We start from the raw sequence: 14763 nt of genomic DNA, 5'->3' as shown, positions 1-14763 counted from the left end.
GGGGGGGGGGGGGGGGGGGGGGGGGGGGGGGGGGGGGGGGGGGGGGGGCGTGGGTGGAGCCGGGTGGGAGCCTCGGCCAACACTGGGGACCAGAGGAAAGCAGCACCAACCGCCCGTCCACCCGCTCGGCCCCTGCCCCCTCCAGCCACCCTCTGGGGCGACCCGAGACACGCAAGGTGGGCTTCGGAAGGGGCAAACCACTGGGGGAGGCGGACGGGTCCTGAGGCTCCCGGGGTCTGGGGGATGAGGGAGGGATCTTCTGTACCCGTTGTTCTCCGCACAGCAACAGCTCCGGGTAGCTGAACTCCACGCAGCTCTCGTCGGTGGGATCCTTGAGCACCAGCTCCAGGCGCACTGTCTCCTTCGACGGCCTCTGCTGCGGCTCGGCCCGGGAAGCAGACTCCCGCGGCTGAGGCGGCTGCAAGTGCAACTGCGGGAGCGGTGGCGGCGGCGGCGGCGGCTCGGGCCTAGGGGGCTCGCGCTGCAGCGACATGGGCGGCTCGGCGCGGCTGACCTCGCGCTGGGGGAGCGGCTTCTCCCGCGGCGGGGGCTGCGCGTCCGACCGGGGGGCAACCTCCCGCGGGGCCGACTGCTCCGCCCGGGCCGGCTCGCGGTACGGCTGCGGCTCCAGTCGGGGGGGCTCGCGAGGGTAGTCGGGCTCGCGTTCGGCCCCCGGGAACTCGGCCTCGCGCCGCCTCACCGGTGACAGGCTAATAAACGCTACTCTGCGTGGCTCCGCCATCCCCACTGTTCTGGCCCTCTGCCTTCGCTCGAGCCGGCGCTCGGTTCTACGCCGAGTTGTTTGCCTGCCTGCCCTTCCTTTTGCTCTCCGTCGCTTTTCTTCCCTCCACCACCCTCAGCCGTCGCCGCCGACGCCACCGTGAGTGCGGACTGTCCCCCCTTCCCCGCCACTATGTTCTGATGGGCTCCACCGCCATCGCCAGGATCGTTGCGGCCGCCATGTTGGATCCCCCACATAAATAGAAGCAGGCCGCTGAGCGGGCGCATGCGCAGACAGGAGACGCTCACATCCACCGTCGTGGCTGTGGCTCAGTTTTCCTCTTTTCCTCCCAACAGCCTGGAGTCCAGACAGGTCAGCGGAAGTGACGTCACGGCAAGACCGGTTTCCTTGGAAACAGAGACGCCGTCTGCGCCCTTCCTAAAGGGGAGGGGTCTGGGGTTTCCGGAGAAGCTTCCTAGTCGCACCTGGAAACCAGAGGCGCGTTTGGGGCTCGCCCAGAGGCGAGCGTCGGAGATGTGCCTGGGACGGATCTGGCTATGGCGCCGGTCGACTCCCGCTCTAGCTTTCAGAGAGTTAGGGTTGTCAGCTGGTTAGTCAAGGCGGATGCGGGGAAAGGGTAGAGGGACGCAGGGACCATCCTCGGTGTATGCCCGGCCAGCACCCCCGCAGCCCGAAGTATCGGGGGAAGAAAGGAAATGGCTAACTCCAGCCGGACTCGCCCTGCGGCTTCCCTGCGCAAAGCGCGACGTTGACTCCCACAGGCCTCCCTTTCCTAAACCGACTCCTGTTTTTCTCGCCTGGCTGCAGGGAGAATTGTGTGACACGGTCGTAAAATGCTCAGTAATGTTTTGCATTTGGGAAATTGAACACGCAAATGAACATGGGCTCGTTCATAAGGTCTAAACTGTTTAAATTAATTTTTTAAAAAAGACCCTTCTCAACAGAGTTTGATGGTATTTTATGGGAGGTACTCTCTTGAAAGTGGAATGCTAAATGACCCATTTCCAGTAGGAGAGGAGCCTTAATTGGGAAGGCCTCATAGTCACACCTGTAATAAACTAATTGGAATTCACCTTTAAAAGAATGAGGATTACCATCCGTTTTAATCCATTTAATGGAAAACAAATCTAAGGGCTCGTCTTCCACACCTTCTGTTAATTCAATTAACCGGATTAACAATGTTAACACCTACTGATGACTCTTTGAGTCAGTGTGATGTCATAGATGAATTCTGAATGGGTTCTGGTTTTTTGCCCTCCTATTACTTTCCCTATTTGTATAAAGATGGTGTTGGAATCGATGGTATGATGTTCCCTCCCAGTTCTCAATTGCTCATACGAAAATCCTAAATACTTTTTTGGAGTAGTGAGGGCCTTCGAAGAGGCTGGGAAGAGGTCAAAGTCAATTCTTGTTCAATGCAAAGTCAGAATATCTTTGTCTAAAATATTAGATTACCTAAAATGTGTAAGATATTCGTGCTATCTAACTGTAATGCTGTAAGATCAGTCATTCAGTTTTTGTTATATATAAAATATCCTGTGAGATCAAGCTACTCATACCTTTTTATGAATAATTAGTATCTAAAACATCTTCATAGCAATTCTGATAATTTCACAAACTCTCAAATTTCATGTTGAAGATTAATGTTCAATCCAGGGTGTGGTAATCTTGCACCTATGAAGAAGTGTATTTATAAAAAAAGGGCAAATCAATCTGATCCTTTAATGCCTTTCCATTAATGTTCTATCCTAGAGGCAGAGCAGCAGGATTGTCCCCAAATCCCTGTCTCCCATTTTACCCAAAATGAATTTAGCAATAAGCTTAAAATGGCTGCCTTGTGGAGTTAAGCAATAGGAAAAACATAATTGACAATAGCAGAGACAAACAGAATTAACATAAATAGGTAGATTTCAAGACAGTTCAATGTCATGGTAGTACTTTTTATGTTATTCCTCTCTGAGGAAGACACATTTAAGACTAGAATGTCTTGGGAAGATCCAAAGGCAGAATATCACAAAAAAAGAAAAGCAACTGCAAAAAGACTGTGTAGGGAGTGAACTTGGTGAATCGGCCAAAAGGTCAGAGTGGCTGGAGCACAGTGAGCAAGATGGGGAAAGATGTAGGAGGCAAATCTGAGACAAGAATAAAATTGTATTTCACACCTTACAGAAGGATAAATATCTAATGAATCAAAGTTTTAAATGTAAAAAGTGAAATCAGGCATGGTGCCAACATGTCTGCCATCTTGTGGCAGCCTTAACTGCCTTCTTCCAGCAACAGCAGGGGAAGCTGGATTCCACGATGGCAGCAGCAGGGTTCGTAGCAAGAATCATGGCTTGCAGGCTGCCCCGGGTGGTCTCGTCTTCCTGCAGCTTGTAGACCCTCAGGCTTAGGAGCTGTTTCAAGCACACAGACTTACAAGGGTAAGGTGTTCTTGAGAAGATCTGTACCGAATCCATGACTGAACCCAGTGAAGACTGCTATACAAACGTTTAACATTCTGGCAGCACATGTGGAGACCTACTCTTTTAGCCACCGGCTGCTAGAGACAACATCGTAGACAAATTGCTACCAAGTCAGCCTGTTCTAGCTGAATGGCTATTGTAGACCCTCATAATCTGACTTCATAACGGAGACTGCCACATTCACTGCTCTGTGGCTGACAGGGTTTTGGTGCTCTGGCTGGGTGTCAGGCCTCAGCCTCTGAGGTGGCAGAGCCAAGTTCAGGACTTTGGATCACCAGAGTCCTCCTGGCCCCATGTAATGTCAATCAGTGAGAGCTCTCCCAGAGACCTCCATCTCAATGCTAAGACCCAGCTCCACCCAATGGCCAGCAATCTCCAGTGCTAGATGCCCCATGCCAATCAACTAGTAAGACAGGAACACAACCCCACCCATTAGAAGAGAGAATGCCTAAAATCATACTAAGTTCTCAGACACCCCAAAACACACCACCGGACACAGCCCTGCCCACCAGAAAGACAAGATCCAGCCCCACCCACCAGAACACAGGCACCAGTCCCCTCCACCAGGAAGCCTACACAAGCCAGTGAACGAGGCTCATGCACTGGGGGCAGACACCAAAAACAATGGGAACTATGAACCTGCAGCCTGCGAAAAAGAGACCCCAAACACAGTAAGTTAAACAAAATGAGAAGACAGAGAAATATGCAGCAGATGAAGGAGCAAAGTAAAAACCCACCAGACCAAATGAAGAGAAAATAGTCAGTCTACCTGAAAAAGAATTCAGAGTAATGATAGTAAAGATGATCCAATATCTTGGAAATAGAATGGAGGAAATACAAGAAACGTTTAACGAGGACATAGAAGAATTAAAGTGCAAGCAAACAATGATGAACAACACAACAACTGAAATTAAAAATTCTCTAGAAGGAATCAATACCAGAATAACTGAGGCAGAAGCATGGATAAGTGACCTGGAAAATAAAATAGTGGAAATAACTATCACAGAGCAGGATAAAGAAAAAAGCATGAAAAGAATTGAGGACAGTCTCAGAGACCTCAGGGACAACATTAAACACACCAACATTTGAAATTAGGGATCCCAGAAGAAGAGAAAAAGAAAGGGTCTGAGAAAATATTTGAAGAGATTATAGTTGAAAACTTCCCTTTCCTAACATGGGAAAGGAAATATTCAATCAAGTCCAGGAAGCACAGAGAGCCCCATACAGGATAAATCCAAGGAGAAACATGCCACGACACATATTAATCAAACTATCAAAAATTAAATACAAAGAAAAAATGTTAAAAGCAGCAAGGGAAAAGCAACAAATAACATACAAGGGGATCCCCATAAGGTTAACAGCTGATCTTTCAGCAGAAACCCTGCAAGCCAGAAGGGAGTGGCAGGACATATTTAAAGTGATGAGAGGGAAAAACCTACAATGAAGATTACTCTACCCAGCAAGGATCTCACTCAGATTCGATGGAGAAATTAAAACCTTTACAGACAAGCACAAGTTAAGAGAATTCAGCACCACCAAACCAGCTTTACAACAAATGCTAAAGGGACTTCTCTAGGCAACAAACACAGTAGAAGAAAAAGGAACATACATGTCGATAATTACCTTAAAAGTAAATGAATTAAATGCTCCAATCAAAAGACATAGACTGGCTGAATGGATACAGAAACAAGACCCATATATATGCTGTCTACAAGAGACCCACTTCAGACCTAGGGACACATACAGACTGAAAGTGAGGGGATGGAAAAAGATGTTCCATGCAAATGGAAATCAGAAGAAAGCAGGAGTAGCAATTCTCATATCAGACAAAATAGACTTTAAAATAAAGAATGTTACAAGAGACAAGGAAGGACAGTACATAATGATCAAGGGATCAGTCCAAGATGAAGATATAACAATTGTAAATATGCATCCAACATAGGAGCACCTCAATACATAAGGCAAATGCTAACAGCCATAAAAGGGGAAATCAACAGTAAAACAATCATAGTAGGGGACTTTAACACCTCACTTTCACCAGTGATCATCCACAATGAAAATATATAAGGAAACACAAGCTTTAAATGACACATTAAACAAGATGGACTTAATTGATATTTATAAGACATTTAATCCAAAAACAACAGAATACACTTTCTTCTCAAGTGCTCGTGGAACATTCTCCAGGATAGATCATATCTTGGGTCACAAACAAAGCCTTGGTAAATTTAAGAAAATTGAAATTGTATCAAGTATCTTTTCTGACCACAGCACTATGAGACTAGATATCAATTACAGGAAAATAAAACCGTAAAAAATACAAACACGTGGAGGCTAAACAATACGCTACTAAATAACCAAGAGATTACTGAAGAAATCAAACAGGAAATCAAAAATACCTAGAAACAAATGACAATGAAAACACAATGACCCCAAAACTATGGGATGCAGCAAAAGAAGTTATAAGAGGAAAGTTTATAGCAATACAATCCTACCTCAAGAAACAAGAAAAATCTCAGATAAACAACCTAACCTACACCTAAAGCAATTAGAGAAAGAAGAACAGAAAAAACCCCAAGTTAGCAGAGAGAAAACATAAAGATCCAATCAGAAATAAATGAAAAAGAAATGAAGGAAATAATAGCAAAGATCAAGAAAACTAAAAACTGGTTCTTTGAGAACATAAATTAAGTTGATAAACCATTAGCCAGATTCATCAAGAAAAAAATGGAGAAGCCTCAAATCAATAGAATTAGAAATGAAAAGGAAGTAACAACTGACACTGCAGAAATACAAAGGATCATGAGAGATTACTACGAGCAACTATATGCCAATAAAATGGATAACCTGAAAGAAATGGACAAATTCTTAGAAAAGCACAACGTTCCAAGACTGAACCAGTATGAAATAGAAAATATAAACAGATCAATCACAAATGCTGTGATTAAAAATCTTCCAACAAACAAAAGCCCAGGACCAGATGGCTTCACAGGAGAATTCTATCAAACATTTAGAGAAGAGCTAACACCCATCCTTCTCAAATTCTTCCAAAATATAGCAGAGGGAGGAACACTCCCCAACTCATTCTACAAGGCCACCATCAGGCCACCACCTGATACCAAAACCAGACAAGAAAACTACAGGCCAATATCACTAAAGAACACAGATGCAAAAATCCTGAACAAAATACTAGCAAACAGAATCCAACAGCACATTAAAAGGGTCACACACCATGATCAAGTGGGGTTTATCTCGGCATGCAAGGATTTTCCAATTTAAGCAAGTCAATCAATGTGATACACCATATTAACTAGTTGAAGGAGAAAAACCATATGATCATCTCAATAGATGCAGAAAAAGCTTTTGACAAAATTCAACACCCATTTATCATTAAAAAACTCTCCAGAAAGGAGGCATATAAGGAACCTACCTCAACATAATAAAGGCCATATATGACAAACTCACAGCCAACATCGTTCTCAATCGTGAAAAACTGAAACCATTTCCTCTAAGATTAGGTACAAGACAGGTTGCCCACTCTCACCGCTATTATTCAACATAGTTTTAGCCACAGTAATCAGAGAAGGAAAAGAAATAAAAGGAATCCAAATTGGAAAAGAAGAAGTAAAACTGTCACTGTTGGGCTTCCGTGGTGGCACAGTGGTTGAGAGTCCACCTGCCAATGCAGGGGACACGGGTTAATGCCCCGGTCTGGGAAGATCCCACATGCCGCGGAGCGGCTGGGCCTGTGAGCCATGGCCGCTGAGCCTGCGCGTCCAGAGCCTATGCTCCGCGACGGGAGAAGCCACAGCAGTGAGAGGCCCGCGTACCGCAAAAACAAAACAAAACAAAAAAAACCTGTCACTGTTTGCTGATGATATGATACTATACACAGAGAATCCTAAAGATGCTACCAGAAAACTACTAGAGCTAATCAATGAATTTGGTAAAGTAGCAGGATACAAAATTAATGCACAGAAATCTCTTGCTTTCCTATACACTAATGATGAAAAACCTGAAAGAGAAATTAAGGAAACCCTCCCATTTACCATTGCAACAAAAAGAATAAAATACCTAGGAATAAACTTACCTAAGGAGAAAAAGACCTGTATGCAGAAAACTATAAGACACTGATGAAAGAAATCAAAGACGACACAAACAGATCAAGAGATATACCATGTTCTTGGATTGAAGAATTAACATTGTGAAAATTACTATACTACCCAAAGCAATCTGCAGATTCAATGCAATCCCTATGAAATTACCAATGGCATTTTTCATAGAACTAGAACAAAAAATTTCACAGTTTGCATGGAAACACAAAAGACCCCTAATAGCCAAAGGAATCTTGAGAAAGAAAAACGGAGCTGGAGGAATCAGGCTCCCTGACTTCAGACTATACTACAAAGCTACAGTAATCAAGACAGTATGGTTGGTACTGGCACAAAAACAGAAATAAAAATCAGTGGAGCCGGATAGAAAGCCCAGAGATAAACCCACACGCATATGGTCATCTTATCTTTGATAAAGAAGGCAAGAATATACAACAGAGAAAAGACAGCCTCTTCAATAAGTGGTGCTGGGAAAACTGGACAGTTACATGTAAAAGAATGAAATTAGAACACTCCCTAACACTGTATACAACAAAAAACTCAAAATGGATTAAAGACCTAAATGTAAGGCCAGACACTATAAAACTCTTAGAGGAAAACATAGGCAGAACACTCTATGACATAAATCACAGCAAGATCCTTTTTGACCCACCTCCTAGAGAAATGGAAGTAAAACAAAAACAAATGGGACCTAATGAAACTTAAAAGCTTTTGCACAACAAAGGAAACCATAAACAAGATGAAAAGACAACCCTCAGAATGGGAGAAAATATTTGCAAATGAAGCAACTGACAAAGGATTAATCTACAAAATTTACAAACAGCTCATGAAGCTCAATATCAAAAAAACAAACAACCCAGCCCAAAAATGGGCAGAAGACCTAAATACACATTTGTCTAAAGATATACAGATTGCCATCAAACACATGAAAGGATGTTCAACATCACTAATCACTAAAGAAATGCAAATCAAAACTACAATGAGGTATCACCTCACACTGGTCAGAATGGCCATCATCAAAAAATCTACAAGCAGTAAATGCTGGAGAGGGTGTGGAGAAAAGGGAACCCTCTTGCACTGTTGGTGGGAATGTAAAGTGATACAGCCACTATGGAGAACAGTATGGAGGTTCCTTAAAAAACTAAAAATAGAATTACCATATGATCCAGCAATCCCACTACTGGGCATATACCCTGAGAAAACCATAACTGAGGAAGAGACATGTACCACAATGTTCATTGCAGCTCTATTTACAATAGCCAGGACATGGAATCAACCTAAGTGTTCATTGACAGATGAATGGATAAAGAAGAAGTGGCACATATATACAATGGAATATTACTCAGCCATAAAAAGAAAAGAAATTGAACTATTTGTAGTGAGGTGGATGGACATAGAGTCTGTCATACAAAGTGAAGTAAGTCAGAAAGAGAAAAACAAACACCATATGCTAACACATATATATGGAATAAAAAAAAATGAACTATTTGTAGTGAGGTGGATGGACATAGAGTCTGTCATACAAAGTGAAGTAAGTCAGAAAGAGAAAAACAAACACCATATGCTAACACATATATATGGAATCTTAAAAAAAAAAGGTTCTGATGAACCTAGGGGCAGGACAGGAATAAAGACACAGACATAGAGAATGGACTTGAGGACATGGGGAGGGGGAAGGGTAAGCTAGGACGAAGTGAGAGAGTGGCATGGACTTATATATACTACCAAATGTAAAATAGACAGCTAGTGGAAAGCAGCTGCATAGCACAGGGAGATCAGTTCAGTGCTTTGTGTCCCCCTAGAGGGGTGGGATAGGGAGGGGATATGGTGATATATGTATACATATAGCTGATTCACTTTGTTATAAAGCAGAAACTAACACAACCTTGTAAAGCAATTATACTCCATAAAGATGTTAAGAAAAATAATGCAATAAATATAATATTTCACTTTCACATTTTTCAATAAATATAATTGTAGTTTCTTCACTTAAAAAATGAAATCATAAAAACTTTAGAAGAAATCAGGTGAGATTTAAAAAAAAACTCACACTAGTAAAGGCCTTTCCAAGTATGATTGATAATTGCAACTATTTAAAATAAATTTCATGGGGCTTCCCTGGTGGTGCAGTGGTTAAGAATCCGCCTGCAAATGCAGGGGACACGTGTTCGAGCCCTGGTCCGGGAGGATCCCACATGCCGTGGAGCAACTAAGCCCCTGCACCACAACTACTGAGCCTGTGCTCTAGAGCCAGCGAGCCACAACTACTGAGCCCATGTGCCACAACTACTGAAGCCCGAGAACCTAGAGCCCGTGCTCTGCAACAAGAAAAGCCACTGCAAAGAGAAGTCTGCGCACCGCAACGAAAAATCGGCCCCACTTGCCGCAGCTAGAGAAAGCCCGCACACAGCAACAAAGACCCAACACAGCCAATAAATAAATAAATAAATAAATAAAATTTTAAAAAATAATAAGATAAATTTCATGAAAGAAAAACAGCATCAGTCAAAAGGCAAATGACAAACTGGAATAAAATTCCAACACCTTTCACAAAGGGTGAATTTCCCTAATCTATAAAGATCAAGGAGACACAACAGTAATAACCTAATAGAAAAATGGGGAAAGACATGAACAGATAGTTCACTGGAAAGGAAATACAAACGGCTCTTAAGTGAATGAAATATGCTTAACCTGACAATTGCTGAATGAAGGAATAGGTGCATTTCTAATTTGATAAATTACCCTCCATAGAATGTATCAATTTATATTCTACCACCAATGCATGAGGGTCTCTATTTCCTAATATCCTTGAAAATATATTATGTTATCAGCCTTTTAAAAATATTTATTTATTTATTTATTCGGCTGCACCAGGTCTTAGTTGCAGCATGCGGGATCTTCGTTGCCGCGTGCGGGATCTAGTTCCCTGACCAGGGAGCAATCGCAGTCCCCTTGCATTGGGAGCATGGAGTCTTAACCACTGAACCACCAGGGAAGTCCCTATTAGCTTTTTTGATCTTTGCCAGGCTGATATATTTATTTAAATGATTTTAGTGTACATTTCTCTTATGATAAGTCGATATATTGACTGGATTTCTATGCAATCTTCAAAAAAAGTTTCATCATTAAGATCTATACTTAAGTGAAAAAAACAACATGCAGAACAACATTTAGTATACTACTATTTATGCAAAAAGAGAAAACATTGTGCTAAAGGGGGAAAATAATGTATTTTTTCCCCTTTAGAAAACTTTATTCTGAAGTGAAAAAAAAGCACAGCATATGTTTCTTTTATGAAAATCCATAGGTAGATTTTTTTTTAAATATAGCATAGTTGTACAAGGGGGAATATGTTTTGTTAGTATAATCTTACCAAGAACGTAAGAAAGGAAAGACTGATATATTGAAATAGATTTGGCTTCTGGCAGAAAGGTACCGTTCTGAAGAAATGAGAAAAATAGCACCAGGGCCAATTAACCATCCCTCCCCCCATTACTTATATATACATAAAATATCTGGATGTAGACACATGCAACTGAAAAGTGATCTGTGGAGGGACACTGTGTGGCTTGAAACAGAAGTGGTTTAACTATCAGCTGGAGATAGTCGAGGTGTGCTTGTTTTGAGCTGAAGACAACTCTGGTAGCTGAACATTGGCATCTTTTTTTAATTTTTAAATTAAGGAATTCTTTTTTTCATGGGCATCATTTTTTTCTTTTGAATTTTATTTTATTTATTTTTTATACAAATTAAGGAATTCTTAACATACAGGAAAATGCATACAACAATGAATTTTTCTTCTTGTATACAACCCTTTAACCACTACCCAGTTCAAGATACATGTTTCTTTAACCCCAGAAAGGTCTTTCACATTCCTTTCCACTCAGAACTCTCACAGAAGTTACCCCCATTCTGACTGCTTTCACCATAGATTAGTTTTGCCTGTTCTTGAAACTTACATACGCAGACTGATATGGTATGTACTCATTATGTATTATTATGTCTGACTTCTTTCAATCAACACAATTTCTTGTTTGTTTTGTGTGTGTGTGTTTTCTTTTTTGGCCGCATTGCCCAGCACGTGGGATCTTAGTCCCCCAGGAGGGATTGAACCTATGCCCCCTGCATTTGAAGTGCAGAGTCTTAACCACTGGACTGCCAGGGAAGTCCCATGTGTGTGTTTATTTTTTAAAACATTATTTTTAGTGGGAATTCCCTGGCGGTCCAGTGGTTAGAACTCGGCTTCCACTGCCAAGGACCAGGGTTCAATCCCTGGTCAGGGAACTAAGATCCTGTAAGCCATGTGGAACAGCCGAAAAAAGTGAAACATTATTTTTATTCATGGTGAAATACACGTAGCATGAAATTTACCATCTTAACCATTTTAATGTGTACATATTAGCAGCATTAATTATGTTCACATTGTTTTGCAATCACCATCACCAACGTCTATCTCCAGAAGTCTTATTTTTTTCTTCCAGTTTTATTGAGGTGTAATTGACATACAGCACTGTATAAGTTTAAGGTGTTCAGCATAATGATTTGATGTACATCGTGAAATTATTATCACAATAAGTTTAGTGAACATCCATCATCTCATATAGATTCAAAATTAAAGAAAGAAAACAATTTTTTCCTTGTGATGAGAATTCTTAGGATTTACACTCTTAACGTTCATATATAACAAACAGCAGTGTTAATTAAATTACTTATCATGTTGTACATTACATTCCTAATACTTATTTATCTTATAACTGGAAATTCGTACCTTTTAATTGCCTTCATCCAATTCCCCCTGCCCCACCCCCCACCTCTGGTACAAAAATCTGATCTCTTTTTTTTGAGTTTGTTTGTTTTTGAAGTATAATTGACCTACAATATTATGTTAGTTCCTGATACTCAACATAGTGATTCAATATTTCTATACATTTAATCAATATAATGGTTTTGAAATTCATCCATGTGATTGCATATTATCAGTAGTTTATTCTTTTTCCTTGCTGTGTAGTATTCCACTTACAAATATACCACAATTTGTTCATACAGTGATCTTATTAATGGACATTCTATATACTATTCAGCTTTTATGCTTATAATTTTCTGTTTTCCAATTTCAAGGGAAATGTCATGGAATTCATGTTGAATAGTTCCCTTGAGCAGAAACTGTTCTGTTGCAAATTGTGCTGTAAATAATGAAATACTAAAAAAAAAAATTATAATAAAATAATAATGAAATACTAATCACTTAGTCTTGAATAGTTCCATGAGATTGTAACCATGGGGCAAGGCTATGGGAATTTCACACAGCAGAAGCTAGAAGACTAAAAGATTTTGTATGAAAGTCAGATGCTTGAGATGGAAAAAGCTTTGAGTGTTATTTGGCATAGCTGGGCAAACATTTTTCAGCTCTTCTCCTAATATACAAATATTACATGGACATTTGGGACAGAGGAGGGCGAAATCAAAGAGGTTTGGAATAGTTAAGAAAACTTTATGGAGGAAAGAGGGACAGACTTCTTAAGGATACAGATAAAGAGAACAAGGGAAGGTATGACCATAGAGTTAGAAATGGAGTGTGGTGGCCTGGCAGGATGGAATGAACTGCCATGCCCCAGCAGGGCTGAAAGAAGGGCAGTGGGATTAGAACTGAATAATACTAGAACTTTTGGTTTCAAGTATCTTAAAAGAAATCAACATAAGCTAGTTGGATACTCAGAGAAGTTTGTAAAGCAGATGCAGGAGTATTTCCTGCATTCCTATCCCAGGGAAAGGAATGCAATCGGGCCCCAAGAAGATGGAACCAGAATTAGGGACTAGAAAAGCTACACAGACTCCCGGCAATATTCTCTGTCTCATTTCTGCTTCTCTCTCAAATCTGTTTCATTCTGCTCCCCTCCCTCTGTGGACTAGCTTTCTTTGCTCCCCAAGTTACATGATTAAAAATATGGCCTTGTTATACTTTCCCAAATTTTTTTTAACATTTTTGTTGGAGAGACCAGCTCAGACTAAGACAAGAAATTTTACACCCAATTCCAAAATCATAGAAAAGTTTCTCTGATTGACCTATTTGGGTAAGGTGCTCACCCCCAGATCAAACAATTGTGATGAATGTATGGCTACCAGGAACTTGTGATAAGGTGGATGAAGTTGGGAGCGGAGGGCAGGATGCTGCTCCAAGAAAGGGTAAGGGGTCCACCAGGCAATCCACCAGATGTCCACTATCTGAGATGGCAGAGCAGAAATATGGATGTTGCTTTGTGGTGAAATCGCTGATTTACTGCTATCCTGTGACTTTGCTGTTTGATTATTGATGCCATTTTCTTTGTTGTCTCTTCATAACTGTTACATCTTCATTGAGAAATGGACCCTTTATCGTTCAAAGTGTGTTTCTTTCACTTGCTTAATGATTTTGACCTGAATTCAACCCTATTTGATTGTGACACCTGCTCTCTCTTTTCATTTGTTTGTTTGTTTGTTTAGTTTTGGCTGCGTTGGGTCTTCATTGCTGTCTGCCAGCTTTCTCTAGTTGCAGCTGGCAGGGACTACTCTTCCTTGTGGTGCACGGGGTTCTCACTGTGGTGGCTTCTTTTGTCGCGGACCACAGGCTCTAGGCACGCGGGCTTCAGTAGTTGTCGCACGCTGTGGCACGTGGGCTCAGTAGTTGTGGCTTACAGGCTTTGTTGCTCCGCGGCATGTGGGATCTTCACGGACCAGGGCTCAAACCCGTGTCCCCTGCATCGGCAGGCAGATTCTTCTTCTTCTTTTTTTTTTTTTTTTAACATCTTTATTGGAGTATAATTGCTTTACAATGGTGTGTTAGTTTCCGCTTTCTAACAAAGAGAATCAGCTATACGTACACATACATACCCATATCTCCTCCCTCTTGCGTCTTCCTCCCACCCTCCATGTCCCACCCCTCTAGGTGGACACACAGCACCGAGCTGATCTCCCTGTGCTATGCGGCTGCTTCCCACTAGCTATCTATTTTACATTTGGTAGTACATATAAGTCCATGCCAGTCTCTCACTTCATCCCAGCTTACCCTTCCCCTTCCCCGTGTCCTCAAGTCCATTCTCTACGTCTGGGTCTTTATTCCTGTCCTGGCAGGTGGATTCTTAACCACTGTGCCACCAGGGAAGTCCCACCTGCTCTCTTTTTATTTGCATTTGCCTAATTGTACTATTGCCCATCTTTTTATTGTCAGCATTTATGTGTAAACACCACAGAGCTATGTTTTGCTTTGTGATCCAATCTTTTAATCTTTTTTCTTTTAATAGGTAAGTTAAGCCCATTTACATTTTGATATGAAAGGTATGTTTGAGCCCAGGTCTCTCACCTTATTTTATATCACGCTTTCTCCTTTCAACCTTTTAAAAAATCCTCCATGAGGTTTTGTGTATGTTACTTCTGATAATTTGGAAGGTTCCTTTTTTTTTTTTTTTTT

The 14763-nt window shown here is 41.5% G+C and overlaps 1 protein-coding gene across 1 annotated transcript in view; it reads right to left on the bottom strand.

Moving 5' to 3' along the window:
* The window catches only part of UBN2 (ubinuclein 2), a 68217-nt gene extending 67475 nt beyond the window's left edge, over nt 1-742 (bottom strand). Inside the window, exon 1 of the mRNA XM_007466605.1 lies at nt 266-742. Within this exon, the coding sequence (XP_007466667.1) occupies nt 266-742 (477 nt within the window). The remainder of the gene's footprint in view (nt 1-265) is intronic.
* Nucleotides 743-14763: the final 14021 nt, after the last annotated feature.

The sequence above is a fragment of the Lipotes vexillifer genome, unplaced genomic scaffold (genome assembly GCF_000442215.2).
Source record: "Lipotes vexillifer unplaced genomic scaffold, Lipotes_vexillifer_v1.1 scaffold71, whole genome shotgun sequence".
Taxonomy (NCBI): Eukaryota; Metazoa; Chordata; class Mammalia; order Artiodactyla; family Lipotidae; genus Lipotes; species Lipotes vexillifer.
The sequence above is the reverse complement of the archived record's forward strand: the minus strand, read 5'-3'. Positions and strand labels throughout refer to the sequence as shown.